Source organism: Python bivittatus, unplaced genomic scaffold, assembly GCF_059951505.1.
Source record: "Python bivittatus isolate LINGU-HERP-01145 unplaced genomic scaffold, Pbiv_v1 ctg000700_np1212, whole genome shotgun sequence".
In the NCBI taxonomy this organism is placed as follows: Eukaryota; Metazoa; Chordata; class Lepidosauria; order Squamata; family Pythonidae; genus Python; species Python bivittatus.
Window position 1 is genome coordinate 104,850,725 of NW_028277098.1, and position 17,581 is coordinate 104,868,305.

The 17,581-nt window shown below is 56.4% G+C and overlaps 1 protein-coding gene across 13 annotated transcripts; it reads right to left on the reverse strand.

Moving 5' to 3' along the window:
- Positions 1–253: 253 nt before the first annotated feature.
- On the reverse strand, positions 254–17,579 carry SLC35H1 (solute carrier family 35 member H1). 13 transcript variants are annotated; one of them, XR_015798599.1, is made up of 10 exons: positions 17,425–17,579; positions 17,183–17,336; positions 17,033–17,096; positions 16,848–16,920; positions 16,586–16,754; positions 16,398–16,481; positions 13,238–13,413; positions 12,703–12,832; positions 7,921–8,044; positions 1,190–1,328 (listed from the first exon to the last, which is right to left on the reverse strand). XR_015798599.1 is itself a non-coding variant. In XM_088154476.1 (9 exons), exons 1-9 carry the CDS (start codon positions 17,527–17,529, stop codon positions 1,222–1,224), a joined length of 1,062 nt encoding a protein of 353 aa, XP_088010602.1. In that variant the 5' UTR covers positions 17,530–17,579; the 3' UTR covers positions 254–1,221. The 13 variants fall into 13 exon arrangements, 7 of the variants coding, with proteins under 7 accessions (XP_088010602.1, XP_088010606.1, XP_088010604.1 ...); XR_015798602.1 differs by lacking the exon at positions 7,921–8,044 and adding an exon at positions 13,119–13,134 and having other exon boundaries at positions 1,191–1,328; XR_015798600.1 differs by lacking the exon at positions 1,190–1,328 and adding an exon at positions 2,580–5,958.
- Positions 17,580–17,581: the final 2 nt, after the last annotated feature.

Sequence of the window (17,581 nt, forward strand, 5' to 3'; positions counted from 1 at the left end):
CACCTTGCTGTTAAGGATGCCCGTGGCAGCTGGCCCTGCTCACCGGGCACGGCCAGAGCTCAGGGCTAGGGGTTACCTGGGGAGATGGGCTGGTCACAGCCTTTGTGTTGGGTCTTGAAATGGGCACCAGCACTGTCTCCAGGGAAGAGAAATTTAAGTTGGATTTGGCACAACTGGTCAGGGAACCACAAAAACCACCTCAGCCCTAACTTGTCCTGCTCCTGAACAGTTCTAGCCGCCATGAAATCTCCTCTTAATCTTCAGTACGAAGCTCCTTTATTTTAATTTCAGCCCAGTTTCAGCAGAGAACAGGTCCACCCTATCTTCCTCATGGCAGCCTATGAGTTATCTGTAGAATGCTGCCAGGTCTCCCCCTACTCCTCTCATTTGCAAGCTGACCGTGCCACTCCTTGAACCATTCCTCGCAGGACTGGCCCTCCCTCACCATGCTGGTAGCTCTCCGGCTTCTCCATGTCCCTTTGAGAGTGCGGTGCCCAGAACTGGACTCGGGACTCCAGGGCGGCCAAACCAGCGCAGAGTGCGATGGAAGGGTCTTGTGCAGGTCTGACCGCGTCTCTTCCCTCCCCTCTTGGGGGCCTTTTCAAAGCACCGGGCGAGGGTGGGGCCCTAGGGGAGTCCACTCGTGCCTCTTCGCGGGGCGGGGAGGAAGCGTCCTGGCGCGGCGTTTTGCCGGTTGCAGACCCATCCAGGCGCCGTTATCCTCCTTGCCCCTAGGATGTCGGGAAAGACTCCGTCGGGTGGTTTGCTGAGATCGAGGTTCGCACGTGCACAGCTTTCCCCCAACTACCCAGCTGGCCCTCAGCCTAGTGGAGAGTCAGGAAGGTAGGAAGATGGCCTTGGCGGAGACGCGCAGGAGCCCTTGCCCAGGCGCCGCAGCCGCTTCCGGGCTCTCCCTTCGACCGGCCGTCGGGGCGAGGCCCGCTCTTCTCCCGCCTCCAGCCCCCGCCCCGGCTCTCCAGCGGTTCTCGGAGACGAGCGTCGGGAGGCGCGCCCAGGCAGTGGCCCCCCTGGCCTCGCGGGCTCTTCTCGCTGCGCGCGAGGCGAGGCGAGGCGCCTTCTGCGCTTCCTTCCCCGCTCCCTTCTCTGCCCGGCCAGGCTCGCCTCTTCCTCGGCGTTGCGCGGTTGCTCCCTACCCTCTGGAGGTACCCCAATTTCACTGTGTTCACTGATGTGCTGCTGTAAAAAGGGCTGGTTCCGTGCTCAAGATTGTTTGGGTAGTGGAGTCAATGTCCGTGGGCCCATCTGGTGATGACCACAGCAGGTGGAGGACAGGAGCTTTGACTGCGATGCAGTAAATGGCCAAGAGCCTGAATTAACAAGGGAAGGTAGAAAGGAAAAAGAGATACACTGTCTGTCTGTAAAACTAAGAGAAAGGGGTAGGATATAACAGATCTGAAAGAACGTGGCCTGATTTGTGTGGAGTTGATGAAGACATGCAGGGAAGGGGAGGTGGAGGTTGAATTACTGAAGAAAAGGCTAAACTGTGCGACGGAATATATGAACCGGTGTCTTCTAAGTTGTTCTGGCTGCTTATGAAAGTAGGAATCCATGGGGGATTATAATTGCATGGTGCACTCTAGTAAATGGTAATAATGAAAGAACCAGGGTGATGTTTGGAAAAAACAATAAAACCATAGAATGTGAGGGTTGAAAGGGGCGATGGAGATCATCCAGTCCAGCTCCCTACCGAGGGCAGGAGTCTAGCGTTGGAGCAGTTGGCTATCCAGCCGCCGTTTAAATGCCTCCAGGGAAGAAGAGCCACCACCCAAGGCAGCCTGTTCTTACCATTAGCCGTGTTGTTTTTCTCATGTGGAACTAAAATCCGCTTCCTTGTAATTTAAACTCCTTGACCTGCATTCTGGAACATGTCTGCCCCTTCTGCAGGGCAGCCCGTCAGGTATGTGAAGGCAGGGCCCTGTCTCTTCTTCCCTGGGCTAAACCTACCCAGTGCCTCCTGCTGTTGGTGGCCGTCTTCTGGACCTGCTCCAGCTTGCCAGTGAAGGCCTTTTCTAAAACATGATGCCCAGAGCTGGACAGAGTACTCTGGGGGGGGGCCGAGCCATGCAAATTGTGGTGCAAGTGTGGTGAATGAATTGGATCCGTTAAGTGACATGGGGGAGCAAGGCAAGAGACCCTTGCAGCTCCTTCCAATTTCTGCTCAGGACACAGGCTGGGAGCAGCCTGAAGGTCCTGGACCCCAATCCCATTCCCCAGGCCCTAACTCCAGCTCCCCAGTCCCAACCCCACACCCCTTTCAAGATCACAGTTCCACCCCACCTGGGTTTTGGGCTTGCCACCTCACTGAGAGGTCCCCAACTGGAGACAGGCAAGGGCAGAATGGAAGGCAGGCTTAATGCAAAAGTCAATTCAAGAGAAAATCAAGAGGATTCCCCCCCCCCCGAAGTTCTCGCTTTGACAGGCGGGCAATTTCTTTCTTTCTCTCTCTCTCTTTCTTCTTTCTTTTCCTTCCTTCCTTCTTTCTCTTCTTTCTTTCCCTCCCTCCCTCTTTTTTCCTTCCCTTCCTTTCTTCTTTCTGCTTTCTTTCTTTTCCTTCCTTCCTTCCTTCCTCCCTCTCTTTCTTTCTTTCTTCATTTTCATTTTCATTTTTTTCTTTTTTCTTCTTTCTTTCTCCTCCCTCCCTCTGTTTTTCTTCCTTTCCTTTTCTCTTTTTTTTCTTTCCCTACATCCCAGTTTGCAGGTGGTTCTAAGGAGTCTGAACATTTCCTTCTCTTCTCCCAGTAGGTCTACTCTGGGCAGCTGACAGTCAGACCACTACAGAGAAAAAGCACTGGCTTTGTCAGCCACACAGAACATCTTCTTGTTTCAGGGCAGCTCTCCTTCGACAGAGAGGAAGCACGTCTTTCAGCACGACAGGCGGTGGATGGCAGGGGAGGCTGGTGGCAGGTGGAAGCAGCATCTGGGGCCCTGCAAGCATCAGCAGGGGCAGGGGTGGCCCTGTGCCCTCGCCAATGACCAGGCTGCCCACAGAGAGTGGCAAGAGATTGGTATCTGCCTGCTCTCCACTCCGTGCCTGGCTGCTGGGAGGACAGGAGGGGGGTCCTGCAGCACCGGTCTCGGGTCCTCAGACCACCTCTCCTGGAAGCCCCACGGTCCGCACCCCTGGCCTTCCCGCCTCGGGCAGCTGCTGGGCAGTTTCCACTGCCACTGCCACCAGTCTTCGGGGATGCCTCCCCCTTGCTCCAGCCTGAGAGACGGGTCGGGACCCCCCGCCTGGGCCCCGCTGGCAAGTAACAGAAAAATAAGGCTGTTGAGCACGAAATAAGTCCTGCGACACCAACTTCTGGGCCTGCAACAATGTGAGGCGTGCAGTTTGGGAAACCTCCCCTTCTTTGAGAGAGATCAATCTCCAGTGATAAAATTAAAAGTGGCTTTTTTAAAATGGGAAAAAAGAGTGAAAATATTCTTTTTGTTTCTTTAAGTAATCCTACATAAAACATTCAGTGGCAAAGGAGATAAAAATATAAAGCTGCTGAAAACATAGGGAGCGGCTGAAAGAATTTCTTATGGAAAAACTAGAAAGGAGAATAGAAGATTCTTGGCAGACACAAGGTGATAGATCTACTTTCAATACAGAATTAACTCCAATGGAAAGAGATGCCGATTTGTGTAAAACACAATTTGCTGAGATGTACAGAGCACACACTGTTAATATGACTCCTGATATTAAGCATCAACTAGCAGATGCAAAAATAAAAAATCAAAATCAAACAGCCTAGTTCTAAGCTGATTTTCCACAGAGAATAGAGGGCCTCAGAACAGATGTTCCCTCTGTGCTAAATTCTACTCCCTGGAAACTCATGCTTCTTGCAAATTCCAGCTTAAACCCGAGGCTGAGAGAAGCAGCTAAATCCCATCTTTCCGGCCTCTCGTTCCACAACTTCAGCGTGATTCTTTTTTCTTTTTTTAAAAAAAACTTTACCTAAGAGGGGGCTTGGGGGATCCACTTGCTCTGGCCGGCCCAAACCACGTGCTTCTGTTGGGAGCTTGGGAGGGGTCAGCACAAGGCGGTGCAGCCTCCCCCCCTCAGCTAGCACCAGGAGCTCCATTCACCCGTTGCCAGCCAATACCCCGGAGGCTGTGGAAGCTCTGGAGCAATGTGCCTCCCCACTCCCTGCTGGGGTCATGAACCCCCCCAAGCCCAGACACCTCCCTGTCAGCCTCACAATTATGGGGCATATGCTTTTGACCAGGGGGAAGAGCCTGGACCCCCTCTTGCACCGGGCCACCTGCCCCCCAGCCAGCCTTTTTCCCTCGACTACCGGGCGCTCTGACCCGGAGCTCTTAGGCAGCCCATCCTCCCCTGCCCAAGTTTGGGAACTTCTTTCCTTTGCATTTCAAAAAAAGGCTGCAGCGTTTTCCTCTATTCCCCCCCCCCCGGGGGACAGTGACCCGGACCAGAAGCGTCCCAACGAATGGGGAGAGGGCTTTTCTTCGCTTGCCGCTCCTGGATCGCCTTGGGAGCCCACCGACACAGGCCCCGAAGCCACCACAAACGTGGCTGACGGACTGCCCCTCCGGCCGACGCAGGGCTGGCGGGCTCGATCCGTAGCTCCCCAGAGCCCAATGATCACAGGGCAGCTTTCGGTAAACCCTCGGACTCTTCCAGCTCAGCAGGGCCGCCCAAGAGCTGAGGGCCCCCCTCGACCATGGGGCGGGGGTGAGTGCCACGGCAAGGCTCCCGGGCAGCTTCTGCCCTCAGCCTGCCCTCATTCCCCTGGGTGGGTCGTGGAGCCTCCCAGCTTCCTTTCCTTGCTGCTTCCCACCCAGAAGGGATTAATGCCAAGAGCAGCAGAGTAATTGGGAGTTAATGTGGGCCTGTGTTTTTTATTACACTCAGTGCATTAAATTGATAGGTGGGTACAAAGGCCAGGAGTGTCACCTCTCAACAAGATGAAATCGATGTAGCCAGCGGACAGCGGAAAGCAGCAAGATTTATATAAAGGTCTCTGGAAAATTAACATTTGGAAGGGAATGGAAGGGGCTCTCGCAGCCGCCTCTGAAGATGGAAAAACCCTCCCCACTGAAGCCCCACTGGTTGGAGGGGTGGGCGGCATGGCGGAGCGGGGCCGGCTGGCCAGGCGCCTCCCCTCACAACGCCCTCGGCTCCTGCCCTGAGAGAGGCAGGGTGGGTCCTGGACAGACAGACAGCGCAAGTGGCACCGGCTGAGGGTCAGGGAGGGCTGCGGGTGCAGCCCAGGGGGACCCTGCCCCCGCACTCCGCCAACGTCACCAGCTGGGCCCCCACCCAAAGCCGCCTGGCCCAGGTAGAAGACCCCCGCTCAACGCCCCCCTGGGGGAAATGGCCTTGGCTGCTCTGCACGTCATGGCTGGGTCCGCACAGCTACGTTGAACTGCAAACTGGGCAACCCCAGTTTGGCCTGGTCTGGCTGGGCAGGCCGGCACGCGGTGGGAACTGGCCGTGCCTGCTGGCTGGAGCCCCTCCATCTCAGCCCCCTTCTGCCAGCCCATGGATGGGTGCAAATTCCATCCAGCATCTCTGGGGGAGGGGGGGTCATTGTTTGACCAAGGCAGCTTCCTGCATGCTTGAGCTGTCAGCCAGTGGAACAGGCTGCCACGTGAAGTGGTGAGCTCTCCTTCACTGGAGGTCTATCAAACAGGAAGGCCATCTATCAGCAGCGCTCTAGGGGAAGAGCCGGGGGTGGCCTCTGAAGTACCTGACGACCCTGGAATTCCATATTTTAACCGCCCTATGAGTTAGATTAGGCTAAAAGAGCAGGTGTGGACTACTGCCCTCGGCTGTGGCTGCTGCTTTGTGCCTTCTTTGGGTACCCTTTGCCAGGCCCGGTGCCCTCCTCTGCTTTCTTTCCACTTTTCCTGGGAAGGGATCACTTCTGTCCCCCCAGCTGGAAGCCCTCATTCCTCGCCTTCCTCGGTAGCTGGATGTGCCTCCAGTCCCTGTTCAATGACCAGGAAATAAATGTTTTCACTGGGGAGTCCTTAGAGCCAATACAGAGGACTACTAAGACAACATGTTAATTTCTGAATACTGAAAGCAGATGGTGAATTTAAAAAATCAGCCAGAGCTTTACTAGAACATCAGTTTCCTTTCACTCCAAGGAAGAGCAGGGAAGACGACTGGACGATGGAGAGCGGGACCAGGTATACTCAGGGATGCCTGGAAAGAAAGGGATCCACCCGTTTCCTTTCGATGCCACAGCCAGCTTTGCTCCAGTCCAGGAGCATGGAGATTTTGGCTGCAGCACCACAGCCTGCCCTGGGGGACCGACCCAGCATGCCTTGCTCTGCCTGGCTGCATGGGCAGTCAGAAGGCCCCGGTGATTTGCCTGGGTGGGCTTGCCCGCGCCCCAGATGCCCCGCCAGGGCTTCTTGGACTGTCTCCTTTTTGGCCTACCTGACAGCAGCAGCAGAGATCCTTTGCCTTGCCCTCCCAGTTGGCGGGGAAGACGGGGAGCGATTTTGCTTGGGAGCCTAAGGATGGCTTGCTTTTGAACACAAGCCATTTCATCCATAATTCCATTGCTGGTCATCTCCGGGGGAGAGCCAGTTTGGTGTCATGGTTAAGGCACCAGGCTAGGCCATGAGTTCTAGTCCCGCCTTGGGCACGAAGCTAGCTGGGTGACCGTGGGCCAGTCTCCCTTTCTCAGCCCCACGAAGGAGAATGGCAAACCACTTCCAAAAAACCTTGCCAAGAAAACTGCAGGGGCTTGTGCAGGCAGTCGCCGGGAGTCAAAGACTGTCTTGAAGGCGTGCACACATGCGCGCACACACACAAACACACCCGCCCAGGGTCTCATCTAGCTACCATTCCTTTCTTGCACCGTAACTACCTCTGAAAATACAAAGCCTTCTTCGTCCAGATTCTGAAAAAACACACAGAGAAAGACCCTGCCCCTGGATAGTGCTTGCCCTCCACCCGAACTTTGCCAAAACTGGAGTGGGGAATCAGCAGGCCTGGAGGTTGACAGAACTGAGTAGCTGGGCAGACACCATGGGCTAAGTGCCTGGTCCCAGCCCAGACAGTACACAGACCGAGGATCTCAGTCGCAATTTTACTTCAGCTTTGCGCAGTTACACGTGAAGGCAGGCAGGGTGGGTGTGCAAGTGCACACCTGGAACCACCATGGCCCAGTCCCCTAGGGAGCTTGCTAAATGGGCAGAGTCCAAGCAGGGAGGCTGAAGTGCATTCAGGCCACGGTCTGAACGTCCAAGAGTCCAAGCAGGGCTTGTCAGCCAGTACGGGTTCCTAGGGTAATGGCTTCAAGAGACAAAGGCAGTGTTCTGGTTTGTTCCCAACGAGGGAAACAAGGGGAGCTGCTGCGTCTCTTAAATAAACCGAGCAAGGCCAGGAATGGCCCTGCCTGCACGTGACGTGCTCTGGCGCCAGGCTCCAGCGCCGCCTCCTCTGATGGTGGCTTCTGGTGACTGCCGGGTGGCTCAGCCTCACCTGCTGGAGCGCTCAAAGCTCCTCTCCCTTTCCCTGCCCAGCTGGAAGAGTTTGCATTTGTCACTGTTGAAATTCACCTTGTTCCAGCTCATCGCAACCCTCCTGAATCTTAATTACGTCCATCAGGACATAACCCTTTACGGACTTCTTGCTGACACCAGGAGTGAAACGTTGAAGTTTTATGGATTTGCTTATAGATAAGGGATGGGATATGGGGTGAAGAGGTATCTGTTTGTAACCTTAGAGGGGGTGAAGAGTTATTAAATTTGTTTATACTTCTTGTGACGGAGGTTGAAAGTCACTTCTTCATATGCCTCTCTTCTTTTTCTTGCACTTTTTACTTCTTCCTATTCTTTTCTTTTTTTAAGTTTAGTTTGTATTTGTTTTTACTATTGTAATTAAAATTCTTAACAAAGAAAGAAGGAAAGACAAAGAAAGAAGAGAGAACTCACCCAGGACTTTCATCTCAATCCCATATGGGTGGCAATTCGGGAAGGCTGGAAAAGAAGCCCAGTTGGCCAAGGGGGGCAGAGGGCTGGGGCCGACTGCAGTCTTCTCAAAGGGGAGGGGGCAAACCTGCAGAAACAGCACAATGAAAAGAAGGGTGCAGGGAGACATCCCCACTTCCTACACATGTGGAGAAGCCTGAAGCAGAAGTCCTTTTGCTGGGACATGAACATGGGTCAAGGCAAGGGCTGCAATTAAAACCCTGACACATGGCCGCAGCAGCCAGGCAGCTCCCTAGGAAAAAGGTGAAGCTGAGGTGCACCGGTTGCCAGAAGAGGAGCCTCACCATAGAGGTCCGTAAGAGGCTTTGCCCCCGTCTAGGGAACGGCTACTTTACCATACCACGCATTGCCACGTGAACCTGGTTCCCTCTTTCAAAACAGGGCTGCCAAGGTAGAAGGAAGCGGGGAAATGCCCCAAAGGGCCAGACCAGTGGGCAAGGCATGGGCTAAAAACTAGCCCCTGGCAGCTTTCCAGCTTGCCTTTCAGAAGAGGCACCTTCCTGTGGGCGCCCAAGGGCTCAGTAGCACTCAGCCAACAGCAGCTTGAAGGCAGGAACAACCCACATGTACCTGTCCTAGCCGTCAAACAGGAAGGCAGGGTGAAGCACAACGGAGCCATCAAAGGTGCTCCTAAAGGGGCTTGCTCCCTGCTGTGGGAGAGGTCCCTGAACTCACCAGCACTCATTTCAAAACATCCACGCAAAGAACAGTTGGGATAAAGTCCCTAGCTTCGCAAATGGGTGGAGGAGCCCCCCAGATCACAATATAAAAGGGTGAGATCAGCTCTGCCCTCTGTATGCACAGATGGCAATCTTGGAATCAGAAGTATTAGGACCTTGCAAATGTGGAGGTTTAATAACACGTACGGTGTATTTGGCATAAGCAGGAGAACCACAAAAATAAAAGCAAGCTGACACGAGGTGACCCTGGAGGAACAGGAGAGAGAGAATAGAAACCAGACGGATCTCTCTTCTTTGAAGTGAGGTACCACATGAGCCCAATAATCGCCATTGGCGCTAGTATCTGAAATTGGGCCAGGAAGAGTCCTGTTGGGTTAGAGGAACGTAGAGCCACCACACCAAGGCCAACCCTTAGTACTATCAGACGCTATATTCTGGTTGTAGAGGACGCAGTATGATTTACAGCATCGGCATCAGCATTTCTGTGTAACAGACCAAAAGGTATATAACCTGCAACCTTGTTCACTCAGGGCTCTCTCGCATTCTTTTGGCCCCAGGGATGACTGCTGTGGCACGTGCCAATCAAAGCCACTTTCTTTCATCCATCTCCACTCGCCTTGGTTCCTTATTTAGGTGGGTGTTTTTCCCACCAGTTTGGTATAGTCAGCAGGATCAGAAGGGCAAGAATTGGGGCCAACTGCTGTATTCGGCATGCCTGTCACCTTTGCAGGTTCACAGTCCCTGCCCATGCCCTTCTTCCTCTCCGATCCAGGACCCATTTGGAGCCACTTGGTTGGGGTCATGGGGATTTAATTGTGTATAAGACATTCTGCAGAGCAAGTCCAGGGACCTGCTGGAGTGAGTCCAGGTAGTTGAGACTCTGAGTCACCAGTTCCTGCCATCTGACTCTGCAAGGGACAGCAATGGGCAGTGGAACAGCTGGATGCTGGCGAGCGTATTAATGTGCCGAGATTCTGGAGCGCTCTATTAGTGGTCCGTCTGAACTTGCTCCTTGTTCGTAGTGGCGTGTTGTGTCCCTGATCGTATTCCTGCCCACACCCCCACTGGACCGGGCATCTCCTCCTCTCAGCTGCCCTCATTTGCATAGCTACGGGAGCTTCCCCCGTAGCCTCTGCGCTGCGAAAAGCGAGAAGGCTGATTCCCGTGTCCCTACAGGGCCATGGGTGGCCACGCAGGCGCAAGGAGTTTGTTTCTTCCGTGCATGTGTGTCGTCATATAAACCTCCCATTACTGACCAGAGCTGTCCATACGGCACATCCTTCTGCTCAAGAAACAAGGGGGACTGCGGACTCTGCGTGCTCCAGGGAGCTGCGCTTGCTGCTGGAGAGCACAAGCGCGCACGGTGGAACAGAGTGACTCACGCAGGGGATGGCTGGTAGGGCTAGTGCGGAGGAGTGGAAGAAACACGAGACAGCAAATTCAAAATGTACAGAGGCAATGCATGTGAAAGGATGCCCTGCCTACGAAATGCGCACAGGCAGTCTGTTCAGCAATCACCTGCTGTGATCCTAAAGGAACGAGAGTCTCAGATCAGGGATTCCGCTGCAGTTTGGATCAGAAGCATCATCTCAGGAAAGAGGAAGCGAAGGCTCAAGTACTCCAGAGCAGTTTTGCTGATATCCCCAGAAAGTTCCCTTCTGTAACAAGTACCCTAAACCTTCCACCCTACTGGAGGAACTGGACATGCCCTGAAGACGATGCGCTGGACGGGTGCCATGACCTCCTTCCCATGATGGAAAACACCGGCAGGTATCAAGGTACGCGAAAGAGGGGCTCAGTGGAGAAGCTAAAGAGGAGGATGGGGCACAATGCGTGTCCCCCCCAAAATGTCACCCTCCAAGCACAGAAGAACCTACTGCCCTCTCCGGACTGCAGCTGAAACACCCCCAAGTGATCTGCATGACACGGCCAGCAATTTTCCCTCCCCCTATAGTGATCCTAGGAAATTCCAGCACGAACAGGGCTTTGTCTTCCAGGCTTAACATCCCACTTGGGGTTAACAAACCCAGACCAGGAAAAGCAGCCTGGCTGGTCCAGAGCCCTACAACGGAAGCTGAACTAACCCAAGCTACGGCTACTTTGCTGACAGCAGCGCAAGCTTTCTACCTGGTAAACCCAGGCTGGTGCAGCACAGCTGCTTGGTGACAGAGAAGCGATGAGCACCCTGCAAATTATGAAAGACTGACGCATAGCGTTATCAGGTGTTTGGGAAGCGATGCCACAGAAACCAGTATGCCTACGGTCCTGAGCAGTACTGCTGCGGATGGACTGCTATGAAGTTGGTAGGAATTAAAAAACTTCAGCAGCAAAAAGAAATGGAGTTACTAGTGGCCGCTGATCCTTTTATGCAGTTATACCAGAGACAAAAAGACCCAAACGTACCGGGTGCTAGGGTGGGCACCGAGTACTGGGACCAGCTTTGCCCCATGTCAGGAGACGGCGACATCGGTGGCCCTGGAACTTGGTTGCGTGTTTTTACCGTGGGCAAACTGGGCACTAGAAATTACAATGCCCTGACTCCCTCGCAGCAGGAGCCTCTCAAATGAGGCCACATCCCCAAGACAGCCCCCTACGCAGTCAGCTTCCTGCCCTCCACCTTTCCAGTCCCCACTTGCCCCTCAGCCCTAGGGGCGCCCCAGGAGTATGCTACAGCAAAAATTGTTGATGGGGCTCCCACCACAGCCACATATTACTTTGGAGGTAGGGGGAAACCAGTTCCCTTTTCAGTGGATTCTGGAGCGGATAGATCCTGTTTAACTGCCCAGGATTTTCCACATGCTCCTCCAACCGCTGCTACCTGTTTCACCATAGGGAACTCTGGCACCTCCACGCCCCATCCTGAGGCGGATCAGTTGCCCCTCACTATAGGACACCTGTTGGATACGCACTCCTTTCTGGTGGGAACTGATTTGGATGTCCATTTATTGGGGAGAGATTTGCTACGCAAATTGAGCATTTCATTATTTACGACATGGCCTTTCACCCCTCCCCACGCAACAAGCTCAAAGGTGCAATGTGCGCCCTTGCGTTGCTCAGGGCTCCCTTGTCCTCTGTTGGCCCCAGGGATCACTAGTGGTGCATGCCAGTGAAGGCACTTCCATCCATCCATCCATCCATCCATCCATCCATCCATCCATCCATCCATCCATCCATCCATCCATCCCCCTTCGCCCTGGCTCCTGACTTCGGTGGGCGTTTTCCCCTCGTCCACCTGGCCTGGGGCAGGAAGCTGCCTGCATGGCAGCCCCGAGACAGACACCCGAGGGAGGCTCCTCCCTGCACTTGGCATTGGCTGCTCGGCGTCTCCCTTTCAGGGCAGGCCAGCGTTCCCAGATCCTCCTACTTTTCCTGACGGCGGCCGAAGAAATGCTGCCCTCAGCAGCCTCTTGGAAGGCTCCCTGCGGGAACCTCTCGACCCGGGCAAAGGCAGAACAGCCTCTCCCCCCTGTCGGGGCACCGGGGGGGGAGGGGAGGAGGCAACATTCCTGGGGGACATTTCTGACCCTTCTGGCGCATCCCTGAGCTCCCTTCCGAACAGGCCACTCCTGCCATCCACAGGCATCATTTGAGATGCCAGGAACCAAGCTGCACGAAGCCCCCGCAAGCCGAAAGAGCGCGCCCCACCAACACAGGTTGGAGGAAGGCAGAAACGGCCCCTGCTACCTGCCCCACCATCTCCAGACTAAGCATCTCCCCCACCTCCGCCCTAGGAAGCCCAGCAATCCTGCCCCCACCAGCACTGGGGCTCTCCCTCAGAGAGTCCAGCAGACGCCCTCCCAGCTTGCCGAGGGGGTGGCTCAGTGCCGGGGGGGATTCTCGGCCTCCTCAGCCGCCTCCTCCTGGGAATCCAGCAGCAGCAAGAGCTCCAGGTCTGCAGCAGAGTCGGGCATCTTCGGATGCCGGCTGCCCTTTGGCTCTGTGCGGGAAGGGAGGGGTTAGCTGCCCTCAAAGGGCCCCCAGAAACAGAGCCTCTCTGCCCCTCCAGATTGGCGGGGCTCAACCCTCTCCTGGCCTGCCTCCTTACCTCTGGGGTTGAGGGCCCTCAGGGCCACGTGCAGAGAGATACCCAGCAGGCAAACGGCAAAGCCCAACCAGTTCAATGGAGTGAGGTGGTCTCCCATGAGGTGGGCAGCGAGGAACAGGGTGCAGACTTCCTGGGGACAAGGGACCGTATCGACTCATAGCACCCCAGGCAGAAGTTGCTTGGGGGCAATTAGACAAGCTTGGTTCCAATGCTGGGAGTTTCCCTCACAGGGTTCCAAGTCAAGTTGGTCTTAGGGCCTTAAAACGTCCCCCTGGAACTGCCAGGGGTGTCAGGCTTGGCCCTTCTGGATGTTTTGTTTTTGCTTTCATACAGTTGTGAACTGTATGCAATTACTGGACTAGATAAGCGTGCATGCATTCTCAGGGCCCCACGGGGTATAAAAACCCGGTACTTACATTTTTGTCTCTCGCGCTGGAGGAAGGAAGAGCAGACAATCAGACCTCTTGAGGCCTGGAGGCGCTTTCTGAGATCCATTAAGCAAAGAACAGGCCAGAAAAGAGCCATGCTCAAATACCTTGAAGATCCCAGAGATGGAGAAGGTGAGGCTGGAGGTTCTTGATACCAAGAGAAACTCGGAGAAGCCCAGTCCAAACGCCAAAACCCCTCCCAGGGCCAGCTTCCCCAGGAGGTCCAGCAACAGCTCCACCTCGTGGAAACGGAAGAGCTTCTCTGACGCAGACAAGGACAGGCCTGGAAAATGAGGGAGGCAGAAGGAGACTCGCTTGCAGACCGGATGGGAGAAGCAAGTCCCAGAGTTTGACAGGAGAGACGCAGACAGACAAGGGCCCCGCCCAACAGTCGGGAGGGAGGCCTTCTCGCTGCCTTCCTCCCGGGAGCCAGAGAGCACCGAGGGAAGCCTGTGCTGGGGAAGCAACGTTACCAGAAAAGCAGAAGGGCAGCCCACTGGTACAAGCCCCCCACCTCTCCCAGCACCGGGTTCTCTCTCAGCCAAACAGCTCGTCTTTGCAGACTGGATCAGCAGCCCTGGCGCCGTCTCGAGTGTTGGGGAGGTTAGGGTGGGCCACGTTTCTGATCAGAAGCTGAAAAGGTGCTGGGGGCGAGTGTGACCAGGCTGTCACACCTTCAGAGCCTCCTTGAAGCTGGGTCTTTTCCTGGATTCACACAATGAGTGTGCAACTCCAGGAAAGCATACGTTTAAGCTGAGGAGCCAACTGGACAACCACTACAAGATGCTTCAGCGGGCAAGTTGTTGGTTTCTCTGTAACTCAAGTGTCTATTTTCTCAGGTTTGCACAACTGGGATCAGCCCTAAAGTGCTGCACGGTTCTGTTATGAACACACAAAGAGTGTTTTGTTTTTTTCTCAGCTTTCCTGCCTTCCCAAACTTATTTTCTCACCAAGGGAAAATATCAATGAAATGAAAAACACCCTTGCTGAATAGCCAGTTGAGCAATCCTTTGCCCGCGTAAACAAAAATAGCTGAGCCACAGGTGCCCCCCTTGGCTTTACCCACATCTCAGACTTGACGCATCACCACGATGCTACTTGTGCAGGTCCAATAAAAATCACCTGGAAGGTGCTCAAACGTCTCAAGTCAAGGGCAGGCTAATAACTGACTGGTCAGCTTAACTGATTTGGCAGCCCTTTCCCCTTCTGCCTTTCAGAAGACCATAAAGACGTGGCTTTTTACCCAGGCGCTGGGGTAGAGTGAGGATGTCTGGAGGTGGTTGCGAGGCATCCCACAGGGATGAGCGAGGTGCCGGGTTTTGCTTGTTTTTATGGTTTTAAGTTTTATGGGTTTCTATTTTACAGTTCTGTATTTTCTTCTTGTTACGAGCTCCCCAAAGTTGTGTTTTAAGATGGGCGGCCATACAAATATTTTAAATAAACAAAGGAACTTCGCAGGTGGACCTTCACTGACTTTCTTGAAAGCTCAGAGGGCAGGACATTTTTGGCACCCAGCTAGGGAAGGGAAGTGGAGGCTAAGAGGATGGGAAATATCACACGTTCCAGTTAAAGATAAGACTAGGGATTGATTACTTTGCCTGATTTTTAATGCAAGTAACTGCGTCATTCACCCTAACAATCAAAGGCTAAGAAAAGGGGAAGAGGCTAGAAGCCAACCTGCCCGCCTGCCCTTTATAAGGAAAGAAAAAAAACTCTTGACCTGGACACAGGAGCCACCATGGAGACAAGCAAGCAAAGGGACGCGAAGGAGAGTTGGCCCAACGGGGAAGAAAGGACCCAACCTGCTAAGAAGGGCCCTTTCTCCTTGGCGCCCCAGGGAGCTTCCCGCTGGCAGAAGAAGCCGAAGCGCCGTCAAGAGAAGCGGGCTACCTCTTCCTCTGGGAGAACCCCACTGACCAGCGGGGGGACAAATGATGCAGCTAGAGACAGCCCTGAAGAGGGACTGTGAGGCTCTGGACTGAGGCTGGAGGCTGACAGAGCTCAGGGCACAGGAGTGGTCTAGGTGGGACCCCACTCAGATCTGGAGAGCGGAAGGGCTGGGCGTTTCTCAAAAGCAAGGTAGCCGAAGTACAGTCACGTGCCGTTCCACAGAGGGAAACAAAAGCGGGAGGTCAGGTTAGGACACCACTGGGGACGCCCAGGGAGCTTCCAACTGAGCTAAGAGCGATGGGGCAGGTAAAGGAAGTGTGCGCCACCCCCAAGGACACCTATCAGCCCCTTCCTAAAATCTGCAGAAAGGCTAAAGGACAAAGGAATTCAGGCCACCAAGCAGCCCAAAGGACTTCCTGGCTCCCAAAGAAAAGGAAGAAAGGGGCGGTCCTGCTGGAGGAGAAGAGTAAAATGGGAAGGGGCCCCATGGCTCAGCATCTACTGGGCTTTCGTCTTCCAGAAACAAGTTTCAGTCGGAGATCGCGAAGGCCTGTGCAGATGTCATGCCAAAGCCCCTTCCCGTCATCCCACAGAGCTAGAGAGGAGCGAATCTTGTTCTTGGACCCGGGTTCAACGCCCCTACAAGTAATCTGCGGGAGAGCTACAAATACGAGTACCAAACTCACAAAAAATGCGGAGATGGGCACAACAAACCCTTTAGAGGGCTGAAGAACCGCGATGAAGATGAATTTCATCAGGGACAAATGCGGACTCTTCAGGTCGGGGAGAGAAAAAAGGTCGAAAATACAGGTTCAGGATGAGGGAGACCGCATGGGGCGGCAGGGCACGCCGAAAGGGTCCGGGCATCTTGGCGGATCACAAAGGACAGGGTGATGGACAGGGCGATGCAAGTGCAGAAGGGTAAAGAAGGCGGCAGACGCGGTCCTCGGACGTGTCAACGCGAGCGAGTCACACCGAAAAGCCCTGCGCCTTGTCCGACCGTGCCCAGAATGCGGTGCCCTGCGCTGGGTGCCGCCTGTCACAAAGGGCCCTGACAGACCAGGGTGCAGCTGAACCCCCCCCCCGAGGGTGTCCGCGCAGAGAGCAGGGGGAGCGCAAGGGGCTAGATCTCAAGCGCGCGGGTTTCGGCGGGACCCCCGGGACGCGGCCCTCGCGGGAAGAGCCGTCGGCCCGGGGCGCCGGGCGGGCCCTAGGAGCCCCCCGCCCGACGCGCCTTCCCCGGGCCGCTCGGGGTGGCTCCGGCCACCTTCGGGAAGGGGCGCGCCGCCTTCGAGGGCCCGGGCAGGGCCCTCCCCTCCCCTCCCCGCGCGCGCAGACCGGGACGCTGCGCGGGGCCCCCGCCTGCTGGCGGCTCACCTTCGAAGACGGCGAAGAGCGGGAAGAGGCTCAGGAACATGGCGGGCTGCAGGTGGAACATGGTGTCGACGGGGCTCTGGAGCCCTGCGGGGGGGGAGGAGGAGGAGGAGGAGGAGGAGGGCGGCGTCAGGGGGGCGGTCGGGCGGGCGGTCGGGCCCCCGCTGTCCCGGCCGCGCCCGCGCGCTCACCCAGCTCGTCCCGCTGCAGGAGGATCTGCGTCCGCGTCCAGCGCACGCCGCCCAGGAAGGAGGCGCCCAGCGCCAGGCCGAAGCCCGCCGCGTCGAACTGCGTGGAGTGGTAGGTGAACAGGAAGAGCCCCCCGGCGACCAGCAGCACCACCAGCGCCAGCGCGGCCCTCTGCGGGAGACAGCGCGGCCGGGCTCAGCGGGGCGGCCCCCCGGCGGCCGGCCCCCCGCCCGCCCGCCCTCCCCCGGCCCCCGCGCGCCTCACCGGCTCCTCCAGCTTGAAGATCACGGAGAAGAGCAGCACGAAGAGCACCGCCGAGGACTTGGTCATGGTGTAGCTGCGGGGGCGAGGGAGGGAGGGAGGGAGGGAGGGGGGCGGGCGTGAGGCGGGCGAGGCCCCCGAGGCCTCCCGCGCGCCCCCCCGGCGCCAGGAGCCCCCCCGATACTCACAGGGACACCGTGACGTACAAGAAGCTCCAGTTGCTCAGCCCCACGTCCAGGGCCGTGGACAGCGCTGCGGGGGAAACGGCGTGAGCGGGGCCCGCGGCGGACACCCCGGGCCCGGCCCGCCGCGCGGCCCCGCGCCCGCCCCCCGCTCACCTGTCGGGGCCACCTGGCGCAGGTAGGCGGGCCAGGGCAGGAGGGCGCGCCCGGCGGGGGCGGCGGGGCGGCGGGAGCAGCGCCTGGCCAGGCCCGAGAGCGCGAAAATGACCAGCAGGTGCAGCAGCGTCATGAAGAGCGGGAAGGCGAAGCTCTGCGCGGAAGGGAGGCCCACACGGTGAGGCCGCGCGCGAGCGGGGGCGCCGCCTGCCCCGCCCCGCGCCCACCCGCCCCGCGCCCACCTTCATGAGCCACTTGTTGTAGAAGGTGATGCCGATGGAGAAGCAGTAGTAGAGGAGCACCAGCCCCGCCGCCCGCGCCACGGACGCAGCACGGCCCGCAGCCATCGCGCCGGGCGGAAACGCGGCCGGCCCGGCCCATAGACGCCGCGCGGCTAGA

Bases quoted from the DNA above. Each gene is read 5' to 3' on its own strand.
- SLC35H1 (XM_088154475.1), bottom strand. From the start codon at position 17,529: ATGGCTGCGGGCCGTGCTGCGTCCGTGGCGCGGGCGGCGGGGCTGGTG. The intron at 16,755-16,847 runs GTGAGGCGCGCG...TGTCTCCCGCAG, and splicing joins TCTTCAAGCTGGAGGAGCCG to AGGGCCGCGCTGGCGCTGGT. The intron at 12,833-13,237 runs GTATTTGAGCAT...CCTTGTCCCCAG, and splicing joins CCATCTCTGGGATCTTCAAG to GAAGTCTGCACCCTGTTCCT.